This window comes from Nicotiana sylvestris, chromosome 12 (genome assembly GCF_000393655.2).
Source record: "Nicotiana sylvestris chromosome 12, ASM39365v2, whole genome shotgun sequence".
NCBI classification, from domain to species: Eukaryota; Viridiplantae; Streptophyta; class Magnoliopsida; order Solanales; family Solanaceae; genus Nicotiana; species Nicotiana sylvestris.
Window position 1 is genome coordinate 50,860,595 of NC_091068.1, and position 18,819 is coordinate 50,879,413.

Genomic DNA, 18,819 nt, shown 5'->3' on the forward strand with positions numbered 1-18,819 from the left:
TGAGCAAAAATCACAACAGTGAAGAATGGTTGGAATTTTGCAAGCTTTAAAGTGTTTTAGAATCTTTACAACCTTAGATATTAATTAGGAAAAAAATTATAGTTTTTCAAAAAATTGGCAATATCAGTTATGAATTTGTTACGCGGTTGCAGGAATTCGATTTGAACTCAAGGATCGCGGCACTGCCTCAGGAATTGATCGAGAAAAGTAGTAGAGATAAGAGAGAGAAGATGAAGACGAGAAAAGAGAATTTTGGCTAAAGTTGTATGTATTGATTAATAATTATGAAAATGTAGCTTACAACACTATTTGTACTGATTACATTGTATCTAAAATGATGAAGCTAGAGTAAATTCTCTTCTCACAGAATTCTATTATACTAACTACTTCAACTAACTGTAACTAACTCTCCTTCCTAGTGACTAACTTTTGACTTTCACTACTGGTTCTTCTATATTTGAGCTTACAACTGTTTCTTCTATACTTGAATCAAGTTGGCCTTCTATAATCGTGTATCAGTACCCCCCCTCCCCCAATCGAAGAGCCTTGTCCACAAGGATCAAAAGAAGGAAACCTCGTTTGTAGGATAGTAACAAACTCCCATGTAGCAGCATCAGCAGGAAGCCCATGCCACTTAACTAAGGCTTGTGCAACAGCTTTGTTTCCTTTCTTCACCATTCTCCTTTGCAAGATTAATTCAGGATCAGGACAATAAAGACTGCCAAATCAATTATTGGAGGATAAGAAATCTGAGATGGAACTTCATAGCATCTTTTCAACAGTAAAACATGCACTGTGGGGTGAATCCTAACTCCAATAAGAAGTAATAAAGTGTAGGCAACTGAACCAACTCGTTTAAGAATCTAAAAAGGACCATAGTATTTAGAAGCTAGCTTGTGGGATGAGTGGTTGGATATAGTCACTTGCTTATAGGGCTGAACTTTTAGATATACCCAATGACCTACATCAAATTGCCTATCACTTCTCAGGGAATCTGCTTGTTGCTTCATTCTATGTTGAGCTCTTCTCATATGATGCTTAAGCAGCTATACTTTTAGTTCCTTGTTGATCAAGGTGTTATCAACTTCAACTGAAGCTGACTCCCCTAGCAAGTAGGGCAGATGTAAGGGAGGTGGTCGACCATATAATGCTTCATAAGGGGTGGTCTGTATGGATGAGTAAAATGAGGTGTTATACTAGTACTCAGTCATAGGCAACCAGGAGTACCAGTTAGCAACATCTTCATTGCAGTAGCACCTTAAGTAGGTCTCAAGACTTCTGTTTAACACCTTAGTGTGTCCATCAGATTGGGGATGGTATGGAGAATAGGTATTCAATTGAACTCCTTGTAGTGAGAACAGTTCTTGCCAGAAGTTACTGAGAAAGACAACATCTCGATCACTAGTAATGGCATCAGGTCTACCATATAATCTCACCATAGTGTCTAAGAACACTTTAGCGACTAATTGAGCAGTATAAGGGTGCTTCAGTGGAATGAAATGACCATATATGCTAAGCACGTCCACCACTACTAGTATAACCTCATAGCCATTGGACTTAGTGAGGCTATCAATGAAATCCATACTAATTTGAGACAAAACTACATCTGGAATGGGTAATGGTTGTAACAAACCAGGATAAACAGCCAAGTCAGATTTGTTCTTTTGGCACACATCACATTTCTGCACAAAATTTTTTACCTCCTTCCTTATATTCTTCCAATAGAACAGTGTTAGTAGTCTCTTTAGGGTAGCTTCAACACTTGAGTGGCCACCTTGCAGAGTTGCATGCCACAAGGTTATAATTGTTCTTCTCAATTCTGGCAACTTGCCTATCACCAATCTGCCCTTCCTTCTTAGCTGACCTTAAAACCATATGAACTGTTTGTGAGTATGTGGATCAGCTTAAAGTTCTTCAATGAGTTGCTTCAGCTCATGATCAGAGTTCCAACTATCAACTATAGCCTGAAAGAGATCAGTATCACCAGATAAAACCATCATAGCTAATAATTCCACTCCAGTTACTCTAGAAAGGGCATCAACTACTTTGTTCTCCACCCTTTTCTTGTACTCAATTGACTAATCAAATGGAATTAGTTTGGTTAGCCACAGCATGTGGGAATTAGTGTGTATGGTATGCTCCATAAGATACTTCAAGGCCTTTTGATCAGTTCTGATGATGAATTTCTGTCCCAACAAATACTGTGACCATTTTGTTACTGCATGTACCATAGCCAATAACTCTCTATCATAGACAGATAGATCTGAATGCTTTGGTGATAAATCCTTGCTAATAAAAGCTATTGGATATCCCTCCTACATAGGTACTGCTCCAATGCCATAGCCACTGGCATCAGTTTCCATAATAAAAGTTTTGTTAGCATCTGGTAGAGCTAGAACATGAGCTTGGGTGAGTGCTTTTTTCAAAGCTGCAACTGCTGCATCTGCTGAAGTTGACCATTTAAACTCATCCTTCTTAGTGAGATCAGTTAGAGGTTTGCAAACCACCTCAAAAACTTTAATAAATCTTCTATAATAACCAACTAGGCCCAGAAATGCCCTAAGCTGTTTGAGAGTTGTTGGTGTAGGCCGGTTCTGGACAACTTCTATCTTTTGAGGATCAGTAGACACTCCTTCAGCTGTGATGAAATGTCCTAAGTATTCAATCCTCTAAACTCCAAAGAAACATTTGCTCTTTTTAGCAAGGAGCTGATGTTTACTCAACTCCACAAAAGCAGACATCAAATGAATTAAGTGATCCTCTATAGTGCTGTTGTATATGAGAATATCATCAAAGAAGACCAACACAAATTTTCTGAGAAACTTTTGGAAAACGAAGTTCTCATCAATCCTTGAAATGTTGCAGGGGCATTACCAGATACTCAAAATGTCTAGAATGAGTTCTGAAAGCAGTTTTAGGAACATCTTCCTTTGCCATTCTGAGTTGATGATATCCAGACCTTAGGTCTATTTTAGAGAAGACCTTAGAACCTCCAAGGTTATCTAGCAAATCTTCTACATTGGGAACAGGAAACTTGTTTTTCATAGTATGTTTATTCAAATCTCTATAGTCGGCACACAACCTCCATGAACCATCTTTCATACCTATTAAAACCATTGGTGAAGCAAAAGGACTGCAGCTAGGCAGAATGATTCCTTGGTCCAGCATTTGTTGTACAAGACCTTCAATAATATCCTTCTTAACTGAAGGATACCTATAGGGCCTTTTATTTACACACTCAATTCCATTTTGCAGAACAATCCTATGATCAAAAACACCCATAACAGGAGGTAATTCAGTAGGCTCTTCAAATAGTCTAGAATACTCAGCTAGTAATTGTACTAGCCTGGCTTTTGTCTCAGGCTCCTCCTCAGCCTTAATAGCATGCCACTGTTCTTCTGCACTGCCCATAGATACCACCTGTATCATGCATAGTTGATATAGATCCCTTACATGTTTGACCAATTTTTCAGCTTCTTGTACCTTCACTTGGCTACCAGCACCTCTGAGAAGGTGTTTCCTTCGTTTGTACGAGAGCTCCATAGTCAACTTTCTAAAATTCATCTTAATGTCTCCAAGTGTTAGTATTTTACTCCTAACACTACTCCACAAGAGCCTAAAGGTAGCAGTAAAAATTCTGCTAAGAATTTAGCACCCTGCAAAAAATCAAGTGATTGTGCATACTTTATCTACCATCATATTTCCATTAGTAGCAGCTACTAGTTAAGGTCCTGTAGACTTGACTGTACACCCTAAATGCCTGACCAATTCAGGGTCTATGAAATTGTGAGAACTCCCAATATCAATCAGTATACATAGAGCCTATGAAATTGTGAGAACTCCCAATATCAATCAGTATACATAGAGCCAGAGGCGAATCCAGGAATTTGAGAGGATAGGTGCACCAAACATCTTCAAAGTAGGGGTGTAAATAGGTCGGATCGGTTCGAATTTTTCAATTACCAAACCAAACCAATAGTGTCGGGCTTTTAAATTTATAAACGAAACTAAACCAATAAAGTCGGGTTTTTCAATTTCGGTTTTTGGGTTTTTTCCCACTAAGTCGTAATAGCACAAAATATGTAACTTGTTCTCCAAATATTTATTTTAGTCATAGTAGGATACAACTATATAATATATTTTCCAAGTAAGTAAAATAATAATATGAGATGAGTCATAACTCATAACATTGTGCTAAAATATTCAATAACAAAGATAATAAAATCGCACAAAAAAAATATTACTAATTAATACACCACCAATGCTGTTACATGGATCACTCTTTATGAAAGCAAACAAACAACTGAGATTAACAATAAAATAAGAAATAAAAAATATACCTGCTTAAGGAGTACAAAAACTGAGAAGATCCTTACGCTGGTAATAGAGATTCTAAAATACCATTCTGGAATTGCAAGATTATAGCGATATGAACCGAGAGAGGGACAAATGATACACTAATTTGGGGTTTAGAACAAGAGAGAGAGGGGGAGGGAGACGCAATTTACTTTTGAGTTTTGGCGTGAATCACTGAATTGGGATCGAGATTTGGGGGGAATAATTGATATTTGGCATTAAAAAACTAAAAAGAAATAATACAATGATGCTATCGTGCAAAACAAATAAAAGAGAGGAATGGGGGCCAGTTGAGGAAATAAAGAAAAGGCCCAACTAGTGCACCTTTGACCCATTTTTGACCATGGGGGCACTTTTATAAATATTAAGTGAATTATCTATATAATAAATTAATTTTTGTGAGATTAGCATGGGGTCACCGGCACCACCATTTGTTAGGCAGATCCGCTTCTGCTTAGAGCCTTCTTTGCATGATAAACAGTTACCTTTAAGGTTCTGTATCCTAGCGAACCATTCAAGGCATGGATAGAAATTTCCATCTGCTCCATTCATTGGGATGGTTCCAGCTGATCAATCCCTCCATCTTGTATTACTAACTCATGTTCTTCATCTATAGGGAATACCTCCTCTAACTCCTCCAGTTCTAACAGATACAATTGCTTTGAATTGTTACACCTATGGCCGGGTGTATATTTTCATTACAGAAATACCACAATCCCTTGGCCCTTTTTTCATTAATCTCATATATTCATAGTGTTCTTTTAGTAAACCCTATAGTATAAGAAGAAATACTAGAATTAGGAGTTGGTAATAATGGATTGCCACTGTTGCCTTGTCCTGTATATCTCTTAGTTGAAGAGTTGTTTGTGTAGGATGGTTGTTTAGTTGCAACCAGTTATGCCTCTTGCATCCTTGCAGTTTTGTACACTTGAGATAGAGTTGTTGGATTGATTAGCTTGACAGCAATGTTTAATTCATGCTTCAGACCACCAAGGAAACAACTGATTGCATTTTCTTGAGATAATCTCACCCTATTCAGATTCCTTTCAAAGATGGCTTGGTATTCCTTCACACTTTCAGTTTGTTTAATCTTTTTGATTCCTTCCTTTGGATCATCGAAATCAGCTCCAAACCTTTCAACTAATACTACCACATACTCATTCCAAGTAGCAGGTTGTAGGTATTATCGTTACCTTATGGAAGAGAGATGCCATTGAATAACTTCTCCTTCCAACTGTAGTGCAACTACTTCAACCTTTTCTTCAGCAGCTACTTTTTCCATCGAGAAAAAAATGTTCGATTTTGAATAACCATGACCTCAGATCTTCACCATTAAATTGTAAAAACTCCATCCTAGACCACCTAGAGAAATTGGAGTTGTAATGATTGCAGCTCGTAGGGCTTCTCTCTCGATGAGACCTTGCTTTAGAAGGTTCACCTTCCTTTGGTAATGGAGATTTGTCTTTCTGGTGTTCCCTTGAATTAGTCATATGTTCCTTCAATTCAAGGACTACCTGATCCAACTGCTTCAAAGCTAAAACTTCACCAGATAAAGCCCCTACATCAGCTATCAATTTCTGCATCAATTCACGTAGGTTCGATGTTTCTTCAGTCGAATTGTCAGTTGATTGTGTGCCTTTTGCCATGATTCCAAGGATCGAAGTATCTAATACCAATGTTACGCGATTGTAGGAATTCGATTTGAACTTGAGGATCGCAGTACGACCTCAGAAATTGATCGAGCAAAGCAATAAAGATAATGAAATTGCAGAAGGAGTAAAGATAATGAAATTGCAGAAGCAGGAGAAGAAGAGAGAAGATGAAGACGAGAAGAGAGAATTTACGCTAAATTAAAGTTGTATGTATTGATTAATAATCTTGAAAATGTAGCTTACAACACTATTTGTACTGATTACATTATATCTAAAATGATGAAGCTAGAGTAAATTCTCTTCTAACAGAATTCTGCTATGCTAACTACTTTAATTGACTGTAACTAACTCTTCCTCATAGTAACTAACTTTTGACTTTCACTACTGGTTCTTCTATATTTGAGCTTACGACTGTTTCTTCTATACTTGAATCAAGCTGGCCTTCTATAATCGTGTATCAGAATTATCCAAAAAGTATAGTAGTGAAGAATCTTTGGCTCGAACCCTAAATCTTTTACGACGTGTTGGCCTCATAATCCTTGTTTGTCCATATCGACACCTATACAATTAAATTAGGGTGTAAACAATATTTGGAGTGAATAACAATATTTGCTGAAACCGTGGGCATGAGATTGTTTTCTTTGGAAGATTTCATAGGCATCAAAGTAAAAATATGGAAGATTTCAGTTTAGCTGTGATGTAGCAGTAGCGGACTTTTTACTTTCCCACCAAAAAAAGAATGGGACAAAGAAGATAGAGAGGATTGAGCATATAGATATTTTTAAAAGGTAAAGGTGAGAAAATGGGGTCAGAAATAGAGATGAAGTACAGAGTAATTGGGAGAGTATAAAAAGATGAGTATGGAAAAGAATGTAAAAAAATCATTATGGTCAATTGTGGGGGAAGTGCACAGTTGGCCACTAATTAGAGATATTTTTAATTTTTATCATTGTTTAAAATGTATTTACTCTTTAGCCAGTGCTTAATAAATTTTTATTTGTTCGAACGAAAATACCCTTGTGCTAGACATGGGTGCTGTATAAGTATTAAGGATATGATGTCCTTAACTTCATGAATGTTGTGTAAATATTAAGGATAAAGTGTTCTGTATTTGCACCTTCCGTTGTTAAACTTTAGGACATCATGTACTTAACTTCATATGTACAGTGTAAATGTTAAGGACATGACATCTTTAACTACATGATTGCGGTGTAAATGTTAAGGACGTAATGTCCTTAACTTGTATTTGCACCTTTTGTTGTTAAACTTTAGGATCTCATGTCCTTAACTTCATATGTACAATGTAAATGTTAAGGACATGGTGTCCTTAATTTCATGTGTGCAGTGTAAATATTAAGGACATAATGTCCTTAACTTTATGAGTGTTGTGTAAATATTAAGGACATGGTGTCCTTAAACTTCATGAATGTTGTGTAAATATTAAGGACAAAGTGTCCTGTATTTGCACCTTCCATTGTTAAACTTTAGGATATCATGTCCTCAACTTCATATGTGCAGTATAAATATTAAGGACATGGCTCCCTTAACTTCATGTGTGCGGTGTAAATGTTAAGGACATAATATCCTTAACTTGTATTTGCACCTTTTGTTATTAAACTTTAGGACCTCATGTCCTTAACTTCATATGTGCAGTGCAAATGTTAAGGACATGATGTCCTTAACTTCATGTGTGTAGTGTAAATATTAAGGACATAGCGTCCTTAACTTTATGAGTGTTGTGTAAACTTTAAGGACATGGTGTCCTTAACTTCAAGAATGATGTGTAAATATTAAGGACAAAGTGCCATGTATTTGCACCTTCCGTTGTGAAACTTTAGGACATCGTATCCTTAACTTCATATGCGCAGGTGTAAATGCTAAGGACACCATGTCCTTAATATTTACACAACACTCATGAAGAAAGGGTAAAAACGTCTTTTCGTATTAATAGAGTAGTAGCTATTTTTGCTCAACATTAAAAATACTAGATAAAAACTAAATATCATGTTAAAAAGTGGCTATCCCACGCCATTTCTACCAATTGTGTATGTGGAGCGTTGTGTTTGTATCGTGAGGAGACTTGTGTTGTTAAGTGGTGAATTTTCAGGATTAAAATGCGGAAAAACGTAGAGTCATGAAAATGCATTTCCTATTAATTGGGAGTACCACGTAGCCTGTCTATGTCCCTCTATTGTATTATATATAGATTGCTTGGTCCAATTTGTCGCTTAATGTTTAAGGTTATACTATCGTATCACATGAAAGTTTGGGGTTCCAGAAAGAAAGTCGCAATCGCAGCCCCTGGGGCCACAAATGCGATATATGAAGTTGAGTCACTGCTGCTGCAGCCCCATAGAACAGCGATTGCAACACCCTTGCTTTGGACATACTGTCTTCCATGCTTGGGTCGCGATCCATCTTCCTTTGTTCTGAGCCAAACCCCTCAAATAACTAATGCTGCTGTCATGGCTCCCTTGCTATGATCACGGCACCCGTCCATTTTGGCAATTGTGCACTTTTACCACCCAAAGTCTATTTTTGAATTTTGATTTGGGTTTTGGTGGCTCTGCCTCCAAACGTGCTGGTCCCTTGACCCCTCATCGCTAACCGGCTAGAGAGACCACCACAATGGGCCACCACTCTATCGCACTTGCAGTTTTTTCTCATCTTGTGGTTAGTGTCAAAACAGTAAAATAATGGAATCCCTACATATTTTAAGAAATAGCAAGATTAGGTGGGATAAAAGACAACTCGAGACCGACCTCACTTCTTCATCAAGATAGGGCTCGATCAACCATTCTTGTTAATATACATAATAGTTGGTATTCCAGAATAGCCAAATCATTGACCTCCGACAACTTAACACACCACCTCCAGCATCAATCTTTCAGTAAGCATAGCTCTCGTTTCAAAAGAGGTGGTTGACTCCCACCAATTGAATAGGCAATGTCTTCAATATTAATAACAGGAAAACTTAATCCAGAAAGAACAGTACAATATAGAGGGTTCTGACTCTGAATGATTCACAAACCAAGAAATTGGTAAACATAAAACGAGTAGATGCAAAACAGAAACTCGGATCAAACTAGGTCACAACTGATTCCATATCAGTTTACAGCTTCTAACTGTCCAATGCAAAGAATCTACTTCTTTCCCCCTTCACCTGTTTACCCAAAACCCCAATCCATCCTTGTTCCCCTTGATAACATACAGTGATGTCTAGAAGAACAAATGAAAACGTTGGCATAGCCTCAAATCAGAAGCTAACACACTCGGCCAACTAAATATTAGCCATACCAAAGCAATTACATTGATAAATCAGATTCGTGCTTCTTTTTTTTAAAAGTACATTGATGAATCAGATCCTCATAAGCATAATACCTTGAGTTTAGAAAAAAATGACGTTATAGAAATAGGCCAAAAATCCAAATTGAAATCGTAATTATTATACTAGGGAATTTTCCAACAATATCTCACTGCAACTTTTCTTGATAGCTGGTGTCCTCGACTAACCACTGAATTCCTGCTATCTCTGGCCGTACTCGTTTAACTCTATCCAACAAGGTTAAGATAGTTGGGAAGAAATCACCTAGTGCTTTTTGAATACACTGAAATTTGAACTGTGGTCCTCGATAATCTTTGTATAACTAATATAAAAAAGAGACCACTACTTCATGTTAGCCCCCTCAGTCTTCAGGACAGAGTCCCCTTAACCTCCCTCTTGGTCAGTTCTCCCTCTTGCTCAGTTCATTTTGTGAAGATTGAGCTAAAACCTAGGACTCTGAATGAATGACTTCAACAACTTCATGCTTGGACCATGACAATGTAAAATATCTTGGCCCTGCCGTCTCGTGGTGATATTATGATATATCTGGTCCATGAAAACTGGAATAAGAAAATGTAGCATCAACAGCCAATATAGCTTCATTCATAGCTTAAAAATAAAATAAGGTAGGAAATTTGCTGTTACCTTGACACTCACATTGTTGTAGAAATTCCTCAAGATCCACCACTTACAGTGATACTTGATATTTCTCCAGGTCTCCACAATCAAGCAAGTATTGAGCTCCAGAAAAAATCATGGGTGTGCTCCTGGATAAGCGCTTGACATTATAGTTCACCAAAAACAAGAGAATAAGCTAAGTCAGGCCCACACAACAGTAGAGTTAATAGAAGTTGAAAAGCCAATTGAAAAATCAAAAGCATAATACTATTATGGTTTTAGCTGATTTATTAACTTGGAGCCTTACTAACAACAGATTACAGTGCTAGTTCTTGGAGGAAAGATTTTATTGATAGATATGGAAAAGAGAGATGCGATAAGGTAAGACAATACATCCCCGCATTACCAACAAACAAAAAAATATGTTCCCAGATTACCATATAAGAGAATTAAGAAGGAAATAGAACCATAGAGGCTCTCTAGTCTAATCCCATTGTAGTTATGTTAAAGCTAACGTTAAGAAAAGCCTACAAACCCTCCAAAGAAGCTCCTAGGAAGGGCCCTCAAAAATTCCTGTTACTCTCCATTCTCACATATGTTGCTCGGGCCCTTCAAATCCCTTCCGCACCCATGTCGATCCGACATGATTTGAGTGTGAGTGGAGGAGGAGGGGTCCACATTGGATTTGGTCAACTTACCTTGGATGCTTTGACTACATCTACTTGGTTTGAGTTTTGGGTTTATATCATATGTAGATAGTTATATAAAGTATGAGAACGCATAACTATTACACGAGAAATCTTATGAATAAAAAATTATGTATTTCTTAAGAATTATATTTTATTAGTTTTAGCTCAATAAGGTTTACTAATCATTTTATATACTTATATATGCTTCAATGTACATTTATTGACAGTATCCCACCTGTATTTGTACTCAGATCCATAACCCCAAATCCAAAAACTTGTGTGATGAAGAATCCAACCTCTATCCGCACTCGTATTGAGTACTCGCATCTGAGTAACATAGACTCTCATGCACCAAAGACGAAGGGAAAAAGAAGGAAGAGAGACATCTCCGACAATGCATCTCACTGAATGGCTTCAGATTCATCCTCAGGGCATCTACCATTTCGCTTTCAATTTGAACTCGAATTTGAGTATGGTGTAGTTCTCCAACACTTTTGTCCACTGTACAATGCAGAAAAGATATTTATTGTCTTTTTCTGACACATGAAACATCGATTGGTCATAATGTTCCCTCTATATTGCAGTTATCCAAAAACGAAAAAAATAAATAATTAACTTTTATTTCCAAAATATCTAGCATTTCTGTGTGGGCTTCTACATCTTCATACTTTTGGGTTTATGCTGATCTCCGCCGACCACACAGAAAAAGGAGGAAAAATAATTTCCTTTCATACCATTTTTATACAGACTCAAAAGTATGAATGATACAACATTTAATAATAAAATAAAATAATCATCATCTTATCTCACTTAAATATTTAAAGAGAAAAATATTCCAATTATTTAAGCCTTACTAAATGAAAATTCAAGATTTTTTTTCTTTCATTGGTAAGGTAAAGTCCTAGTTTCCCACAAGAAAATCAAGTTAGGCTTAATGCATAAATTAGAGCCTGTTTGGATGGGCTTAAAAGCTGGTCAAACCAGCTTTTAAGTCATTTTTTAGCTTATTGAGGTGTTTGGCAAACTTAAAATCTGCTTAAAGGTCAAATGCTTTTAAGCCAAAAGATCCAAATTAAGCCAAAAGTGATAAGTTGGGTAATCCCAACTTTTTTTTTCTAGCTTAAAAGTCATCCCTCTTTGACCAAGTATTTTATATTGCTATCCCTGATACTTATGTATAATTTTCAAAATACCCCAATCTTTTCTTTTTCTCCTTTCCTCCGCCATTTTCAATCTCTGCCTTCCAAATTCCATAATCTTTTCTTTTTCTCCTTTCCTTTGTCATTTCCAATGTGTGCCTTCCAAATTCCATCACTGCCGAACTCTTTTGGTTTTGGATTCATGAGAGTGAAAAATAGTGTTTTGTTCTTTGTAGAGTTATTATCCCTTTTACTTTTTCTAAATCCAAAACTATCCTTCCCTTACTAATTAATAAATCCCGTGTCATCTCTGCTACCATTCCCCAAAATTTTATCAATTTGTTTGAAGTTGTAAACGTAAAGCCAACTGTAGCTTTGAATGTTTGATGCATTTAATATTTTATATACATTATTTTGTTTTAGTTTCTTTTTTGGTTCCATAACATTTTTTTTAAAAAAAAATTGCTGTTGAATCCCTCATTTTTTTAAATTGGAGAAACTATATTCTAAATCAAAATTTTCAATGAGTCTATCTATTAACAAAGAATTTGAAGCTATGAGCCGAAAAAATATTTTTTGGTGAAATAATAGATTATTGCATGTTATTTAAATAAATAATTTATATTTAGGCAATCAGTTTTAAATTGAAAATGAACTAAATTATAATTTTTTTGTATATGTATTAATTTAGAATAAAATATTATCGTAATTATTTTCTTTATAGTGTTAACAACTTTAAGGATATTTCAGTCATTTTAACAGAAACAAGTGCTTACCAGCACTTATTTACCAAACACTTCAACAACTTTTTTTAAGTTTCAGCACTTTTATCCAAACACTTAACTGCTTATTTATAAAACAAACTCCAGCACTTAAAAGTACTTTTAAGCACTTATACTTAAAAGCCACTTTTTTAAAACCAATCCAAATGGGCTCTTAGTCCTCCAACTTGCACAGAAATCCCATTTACACACCTTTTCTTCGTGGCATCCTTCTTAATTCTGCAAAATCCATGTCTAAGACCCTCCTGGATGACATACGACCACTCCCTCTTGGAAGCACATGATACGCACCACTCATGACACGTCATGGGAAAAAAATGAAAAAAGGTCCATCCTTGCTAGCTTTCAACCATTTTCCAAGCCAAATTTACCGGCGAAAACCCCTTTTCCCATTGTCATTTTCTTGGTTGAAATTCTGGCTGGACCAAATCTTGGCAGTCTCTGTAGAAATCTTTCTCTATTTTCATTCCCATAGCCCTGTGGGCCTTCTACCTTCACTTTTGCTCGACAAACTTTGCCGGTAACAAACCCATTTTCCCATTAACAGATTTAAAACCAAAAAGAATGCAAAATATGCATGAGAAACAAAGGATCTATTTCATTATCCTTATCTTTTGTATCTTTTCCCTGCTTTCTCGTTCCTTCTTCCTAACTTCCCTCTGAGAAATATCGGCAATCAAGTGACCAAGAGAGCTTCTGCTTAACTGGACCGTGGTTGAGTTCATGTGGCTAACAGTAGAGCATGCACCTCTAGTTGCTGCGTTCAACATGGTTGAGCTCATGTGGCTAACAGTAAAGTGTGCACCCTATAGTTGGCTGCTTACTGGAGCAACAGTATATCGGAGAGTTCAGAGGATAAGAACAATTGGAGTAGAAAAAGAAAGAAGGAAAGAGAAAATAAAGAAAAGGAAAAGAATATACAATAAGGCAAAAAAAGAAAAAAGAAGTGTCAAAAAAGAGGTAGCATCTAAAAAGAAGAAAACAAGCTGAAAAATCTTTTAAAAAATGGGATTTTGACAGATTTTTAACCCTTGCACGCTTTGCTTGGGCTGGTAAGTGATGCAGTGACGCACATGCCACATGGCATTTTCGTGGGGCTTTTGCTACGGAAAATAGACACAAAGAAAAGTAAAGGATTTTTGTCCAAGTTTGGGGAGTAAAGTATGTATTGATCCCATGTTTTACGACTTTATGCCTTAATATTAATGTGTTCATAGAACTTTAAGGAAGTAACATGCATTTTTATCACTTCTTTAGAAGAGAAAACTTGCGCATTAGACATGATTAGCTGACAAGGGGATGACTAGCACAATTTCTAAAACCAAGACTGGTTTATTAGCCTTTAGTATATCCTTGCCACAAAGAAGCATCAATTTAGTCTTTTTCTTTTGATATTAGCATGATCTGTATACCTTTTCTTTTCAATAAGAAGACATCAAACCCAAATGCAACATTTCCAACCCAATGTTAAGCACCAATTATGAGAAAACTTACCACCTTTCTATTGGAAACAACGTCTCTACCTTCACTAGGTAGGGGTAAGGTCTGCGTACACACTATCCCCAGACCCCAAATATGGGAATATACTGGGTATGTTGTTGTTGTTACCGCATTTCCTCTGTTTCCAGGGAGATCAGACCCAGGGGACAAGCCGATAATTCTCTCAGCACAAAAATGAATGGTATCATCTAAGAAAGACAAAAGAACCAGTTGGGTCAATACATATATTGACTAGTATCATGCTTACACTAGTTTTTTTTACAGGGGTATCTAGTTTACACTTTACAAGTCTTATTAATATCTAGCATATAAAGCAACTACTATAGAAGCTATGTTTGATATGGAACCAAGCACAAATAAACAGAATACAAAAGGATGATATTGATAAATTAGTAGCGATACCAAACAAGCTATACAGAGAATACAGTCTAGTTTAGGAACCTCCAAGAACAAATATGAAAAAAGAGAGGATGACAAAAGGAAGGCCCTATTTCAATCTCCGACAACTCATCTTTAACTTCTTATGAATCACCATTAATTTGACTTCCCCTAACAAACTAAACTTTCATTAATAACTAAACCTATAAACTGGTACGCCTAGAAATACATACTTTCAGTAGAGTGGAGAACCCTCATTTACAGCAATAAATCTGACACAAAAGATTCTTGGAAAAACTTCCAAAGCTTCCTTTATTGTACTCATACAAAAGAAGAATGGTGCTAAGGATATACACTCAATAGTATACTGGGGAACGTTTATAAAATAATATCCAAAGAGCTAGATGGAAGGTCGAAACTGGTAAGCTCATCTCCACATCCCAGAATGCTTTTATTGAAGGACATATTCTAGATGCATCCTTTATAGCAAATGAAACGTCTAACTCGAGATTCAGGAAAGGAGAACCAAGATTATTGTGTGAATTGGACATCAAGAAATTATCTTATCTATGTTTGGAAGAATGGGTTTCGGCTACAAATGGATAACATGGATAACATTGAGCATGAACAGTCACATCCAAAAAGTATCAGCTAACTGCTCATGTATCAGCATTAAGCTGGTGCTGTGAATTACATCCAAAAAGTTCTCAAAAGTACACAACAGGTTCCTACTAACTGCTCATGTAGGCAATGAAATCTAGCAAGGTTTCAGCATTATATACAAATTATAGTTTAAAACAAAACATAATATGTACTTACCAGTCAGTTGTTATCTCATTTTTTCTATTTTAGAACATTTAAACAACATGTGAGCACAAAAGAAAACAGGAGTAAACTGAAACTTACCTCAGTATTGAGATGGGGTTGAATTGGATATGAGAAAAGACACAGTATAATCCAACCTCTTCAATGATAGAACCAGAGAAGAAAAATACTATTTCTCAGGTTTGCATATTAAGAACTGCATAGTCGACTACTTGTAACCGACGTAAGTCCTCTTTTCATCATTTCATTTTGCAACGCAAGAACTTCTTCTAGATTACCGATCTCTTGATATTTTCTTATAAGGCATGAATATACAACCTCATCAGGTTTAACGCCCTTGTCAATCATTTCATCAAAAAAAGTTCTTGCCTGAGGCACCTGGCCATTTTCCGAAAGCCCACAAATCAAAGCAGTGTAGGCATGAAGGTCAAGCTCCAAACCACTTTCGGTCATTCTCCTTCGCAAATCTAAAGCATCTTGAATATTTCCCTGCTTTAGGTTTCCATCAATCAAGGATGTATACACTATTTTATCTGGAAGTATACCTTTGCCAAGCATTTCATCAAACAGCTTTTCTGCCGCCTCTAGACATTTATTTCTACAGAGGCCATGAATAAGAGCTGTATAGACCACAATATTAGGATGCAAACCCATTTTTGGCATTGAATGGAAATGGTCCATTGCTTCGTGGACAAATCCCAACCGACACAAGCCATCAATTAATGCAGAATACGTCACAACAGTAGAGGAAATATCTCTTTCCTGCATTTCATTTAGCAGAGTCTGTGCTTCTATGGGTTTTCCAGCCTTAAAGTAAGCATCAGCAAGTATTGTGTATATGACATAGTTTGCTTCTATTCCAAGTCCCTTCATTTTATCAAATAAAACCTTGGCTTCTTCAAACTTCTCATCAGAGCAGAAACTCCATAAAAATATTCCATAGAGTAATGCGTCTGGTCTGATATTATTTTCTTTCATTTGCTCCAAAATATTCATAGCATCCACTAGCCTTTTTGATTTGATATACCCAAGGATGAGAGCAGTATAGACTTCTAAATTTGGGATAATCCCATCCTTCAGCATGACCATAAAAACTTCTTCAGCTTCCTTGATTTTCCCTTCTTTACAAAGACCATCAACCAATGTCGTGTAGGTCACAACATTTAACTTAACTCCTACCTCTAGCATCTCTTTAACAAGTTTCAAAGCTTCATCAAGTTTACCAGCTTTAAAATGTGCATCAATCAACGAAGTATAAGTAAATTCATTAGGAGCAAGACCAACCCGCCTCATGTCAACAAAGAACTTGATAGCTCCTTGTAACATCCCTTCTTTGGCAAAAACATCGATAAATATGCTATAAGTAACAACATTGGGCTTCAAGCCACTTTTCTTCATCTCATGCAGATACTTAAATGCTAATACCATCCTTCCAGATCGACAAAAACAATTGATCAGTGTATTATATGTTACTACATCAGGAAAACATCCAACTTTCTTCATTTCTTCGTATAGAGAAACCATATCGTCTAGCTCTCCATGCTTACCAATTCCATCAATGAGAGAATTGTATGTAATTATATCTGGATCAATGCCAATATCCTTCATCTGAGTGAATAACCTTTTTGCAGCATTCAAGTCCCCATCCTTACATAAATAGCCAATCATTATATTGTAGGTGTACACTGTTGGAATAATTCCAGACTCAATCACATCCTCGAAGAACTTCAAGCATGAGCTTTTATGGCCTAACACAGAGAGTCTGTGCAAAAGATAATTACAAGACCGTGCTTTGGGAAGAACTCTAAAACTTGTCATCCTTGAAAAGCACTCACTAGCCTCCTTAAGCAACCCTAATTCAACTAGAACACTAAATAATGCATCAAACACCCCATACCCCGGCACACAAGTGTTCCTCGTTGACCAAAGAACATCAAGTACATGGGAACAAGGCAACACCTTTTTAGCATCACTCAAAGTAACCAGCTCTTTTAGAACATCAAGTGTATCACTATACATTCTAGAACAGAACAAAATGTGAGCTACAATACAATAACTCTCCGCAGTATGAACAAAAGCAGTCTGCGTTTTGGCCCACATGAAAAACTTCAAAACTAATCTTGGTTCTTGTTTCAATGCCAAAAGGATTTTGGGGATCCAAATAGGAGCTAAAGCGGAGTCAAAGAGTCTCACAATCCTAAAATCATCCCATTTCTCTTCCCGTATGATTTTTTCTATAGAGTCGGCATCACTAAAAGTAGTAGTATTATTTGTGGAAAATGAGTATCTGAATAAGCAAAGGAAACTGTTGACAAAGAAGAACAAGTTTTGCGGGAATGGAATGAAGGGAGTAGTAGTAGATGATGAAGTAGGAGAAGTTAACAAATGGCTTACACGGTGCTGAGACTTTCTGAATAGGCCGCGAACAAAAATTAACATGGCGTGAGCATAGAGATACAACAGTAGAGCTTCAGTAATTGACTCCATTCATTGCTACCCAACACACCCGTTTTAAGGTATGGGTGTGAATAGGGGCCGCGCTGCTGCTGCTGAGTTTTAGGGTTTAAGCAGCGGAGATGTGAAATACAACCAGTCCAGGGCCTCGTGCTAATCTAACACTACCAAATAGACATTGTACTGTTTTCGAGTAGTATACAATACTAGTAATGTCTCAACATTGTACACCGATATCTCCTAAGTTTTTAAAAAATATAAGTGAATGACTTTTGAACACGTGATATAAAATATTATACATATATTTTGTGTGGCTATAAATTATTATATAAAGTTAAATTATTTTAAAATATAAAAAGGAATTTTTTTTGACACAAACTAAAAAAAAAAAATAGGTTCACATGGAGAAAGTATTTCTTTGGATGGTCAAATAAACAAGTTTTAAAGTTGTTTTTGTTTAATTTAGAACAATAAAGTCATTCATTTATTGCTTTTTGACAAAAAAAAAATATGAAATACTCATTTGGCATGCTATGTCTTATTAAAAAATAGATTTTTTAAAGATAAAACCCATTTAATTCATATTTCTTATGCTCATTTAACACACCCACTAAGAAAGCTTGTCTACTCTAAATGAGATTTAGTACCCTCAAACCCACCTAAACTATATGATCTTTGTCATTTTCCCACCTAAACTATCGACTGTCCCAAAATCCCCCTGAACTATATTCCGTTTCATAATAACACCCCCCACCCCGTCTCAATCTTACTAGTGCGTATGATACACGCTCTAAATAAATTTTAAAACTTGCCATATGGCATGCCACGTGGATAATTAATTACCATAATCTTAAAAAGAGCTTAATTAACATACATTAATTTAATTACGTGGTAAAAATTAAAAAGGGAATTTTCAGTAAAAACGGTCTCTTTGCTCTCATCCGAAAACTTCTCTCATCGGAGATGAAACACCTTCGATTTCTCTTCTTAATTACCTTAATCCTATTGTTGCTACCATCGATTTCTCTTCTTATTGTTGCTGCTACTTCGAATCAGGAGTAAATATAAGGTTTTGCTGGTGAATCAGTGTAAAAAATTAGG

General features: G+C 36.2%; 1 protein-coding gene and 2 long non-coding RNA genes across 16 annotated transcripts; 1 reads left to right on the forward strand and 2 right to left on the reverse strand.

The window, feature by feature from the left end:
- Positions 1-250: 250 nt before the first annotated feature.
- On the reverse strand, positions 251-4,640 carry LOC138884367 (uncharacterized). The gene is made up of 2 exons (XR_011404551.1): positions 4,341-4,640; positions 251-718 (listed from the first exon to the last, which is right to left on the reverse strand). It is a non-coding gene; the product is annotated as an uncharacterized lncRNA (long non-coding RNA).
- A 130-nt stretch (positions 4,641-4,770) lies between these two features.
- On the forward strand, positions 4,771-6,188 carry LOC138884201 (uncharacterized). 2 transcript variants are annotated; one of them, XR_011404380.1, is made up of 2 exons: positions 4,771-5,951; positions 6,049-6,188. It is a non-coding gene; the product is annotated as an uncharacterized lncRNA (long non-coding RNA). The 2 variants fall into 2 exon arrangements; XR_011404379.1 differs by having other exon boundaries at positions 4,771-5,947.
- A 3,105-nt stretch (positions 6,189-9,293) lies between these two features.
- On the reverse strand, positions 9,294-17,894 carry LOC104241432 (putative pentatricopeptide repeat-containing protein At2g02150). Of its 13 annotated transcripts, XM_070164917.1 has the most exons (6): positions 15,346-17,894; positions 14,056-14,249; positions 12,754-13,384; positions 10,876-11,141; positions 9,979-10,111; positions 9,294-9,893 (listed from the first exon to the last, which is right to left on the reverse strand). In XM_070164917.1, exon 1 carries the CDS (start codon positions 17,749-17,751, stop codon positions 15,454-15,456), a length of 2,298 nt encoding a protein of 765 aa, XP_070021018.1. In that variant the 5' UTR covers positions 17,752-17,894; the 3' UTR covers positions 9,294-9,893; positions 9,979-10,111; positions 10,876-11,141; positions 12,754-13,384; positions 14,056-14,249; positions 15,346-15,453. The 13 variants fall into 13 exon arrangements, with proteins under 13 accessions (XP_070021018.1, XP_070021019.1, XP_009794679.1 ...); XM_070164918.1 differs by lacking the exon at positions 12,754-13,384 and having other exon boundaries at positions 14,085-14,249; XM_009796377.2 differs by lacking the exon at positions 12,754-13,384 and having other exon boundaries at positions 9,991-10,100.
- Between the last annotated feature and the right edge of the window lie 925 nt (positions 17,895-18,819).

Excerpts from the sequence above, each read along its gene's own strand:
- LOC104241432 (XM_009796376.2), bottom strand. The coding sequence starts at position 17,751 with ATGGAGTCAATTACTGAAGCTCTACTGTTGTATCTCTATGCTCACGCC.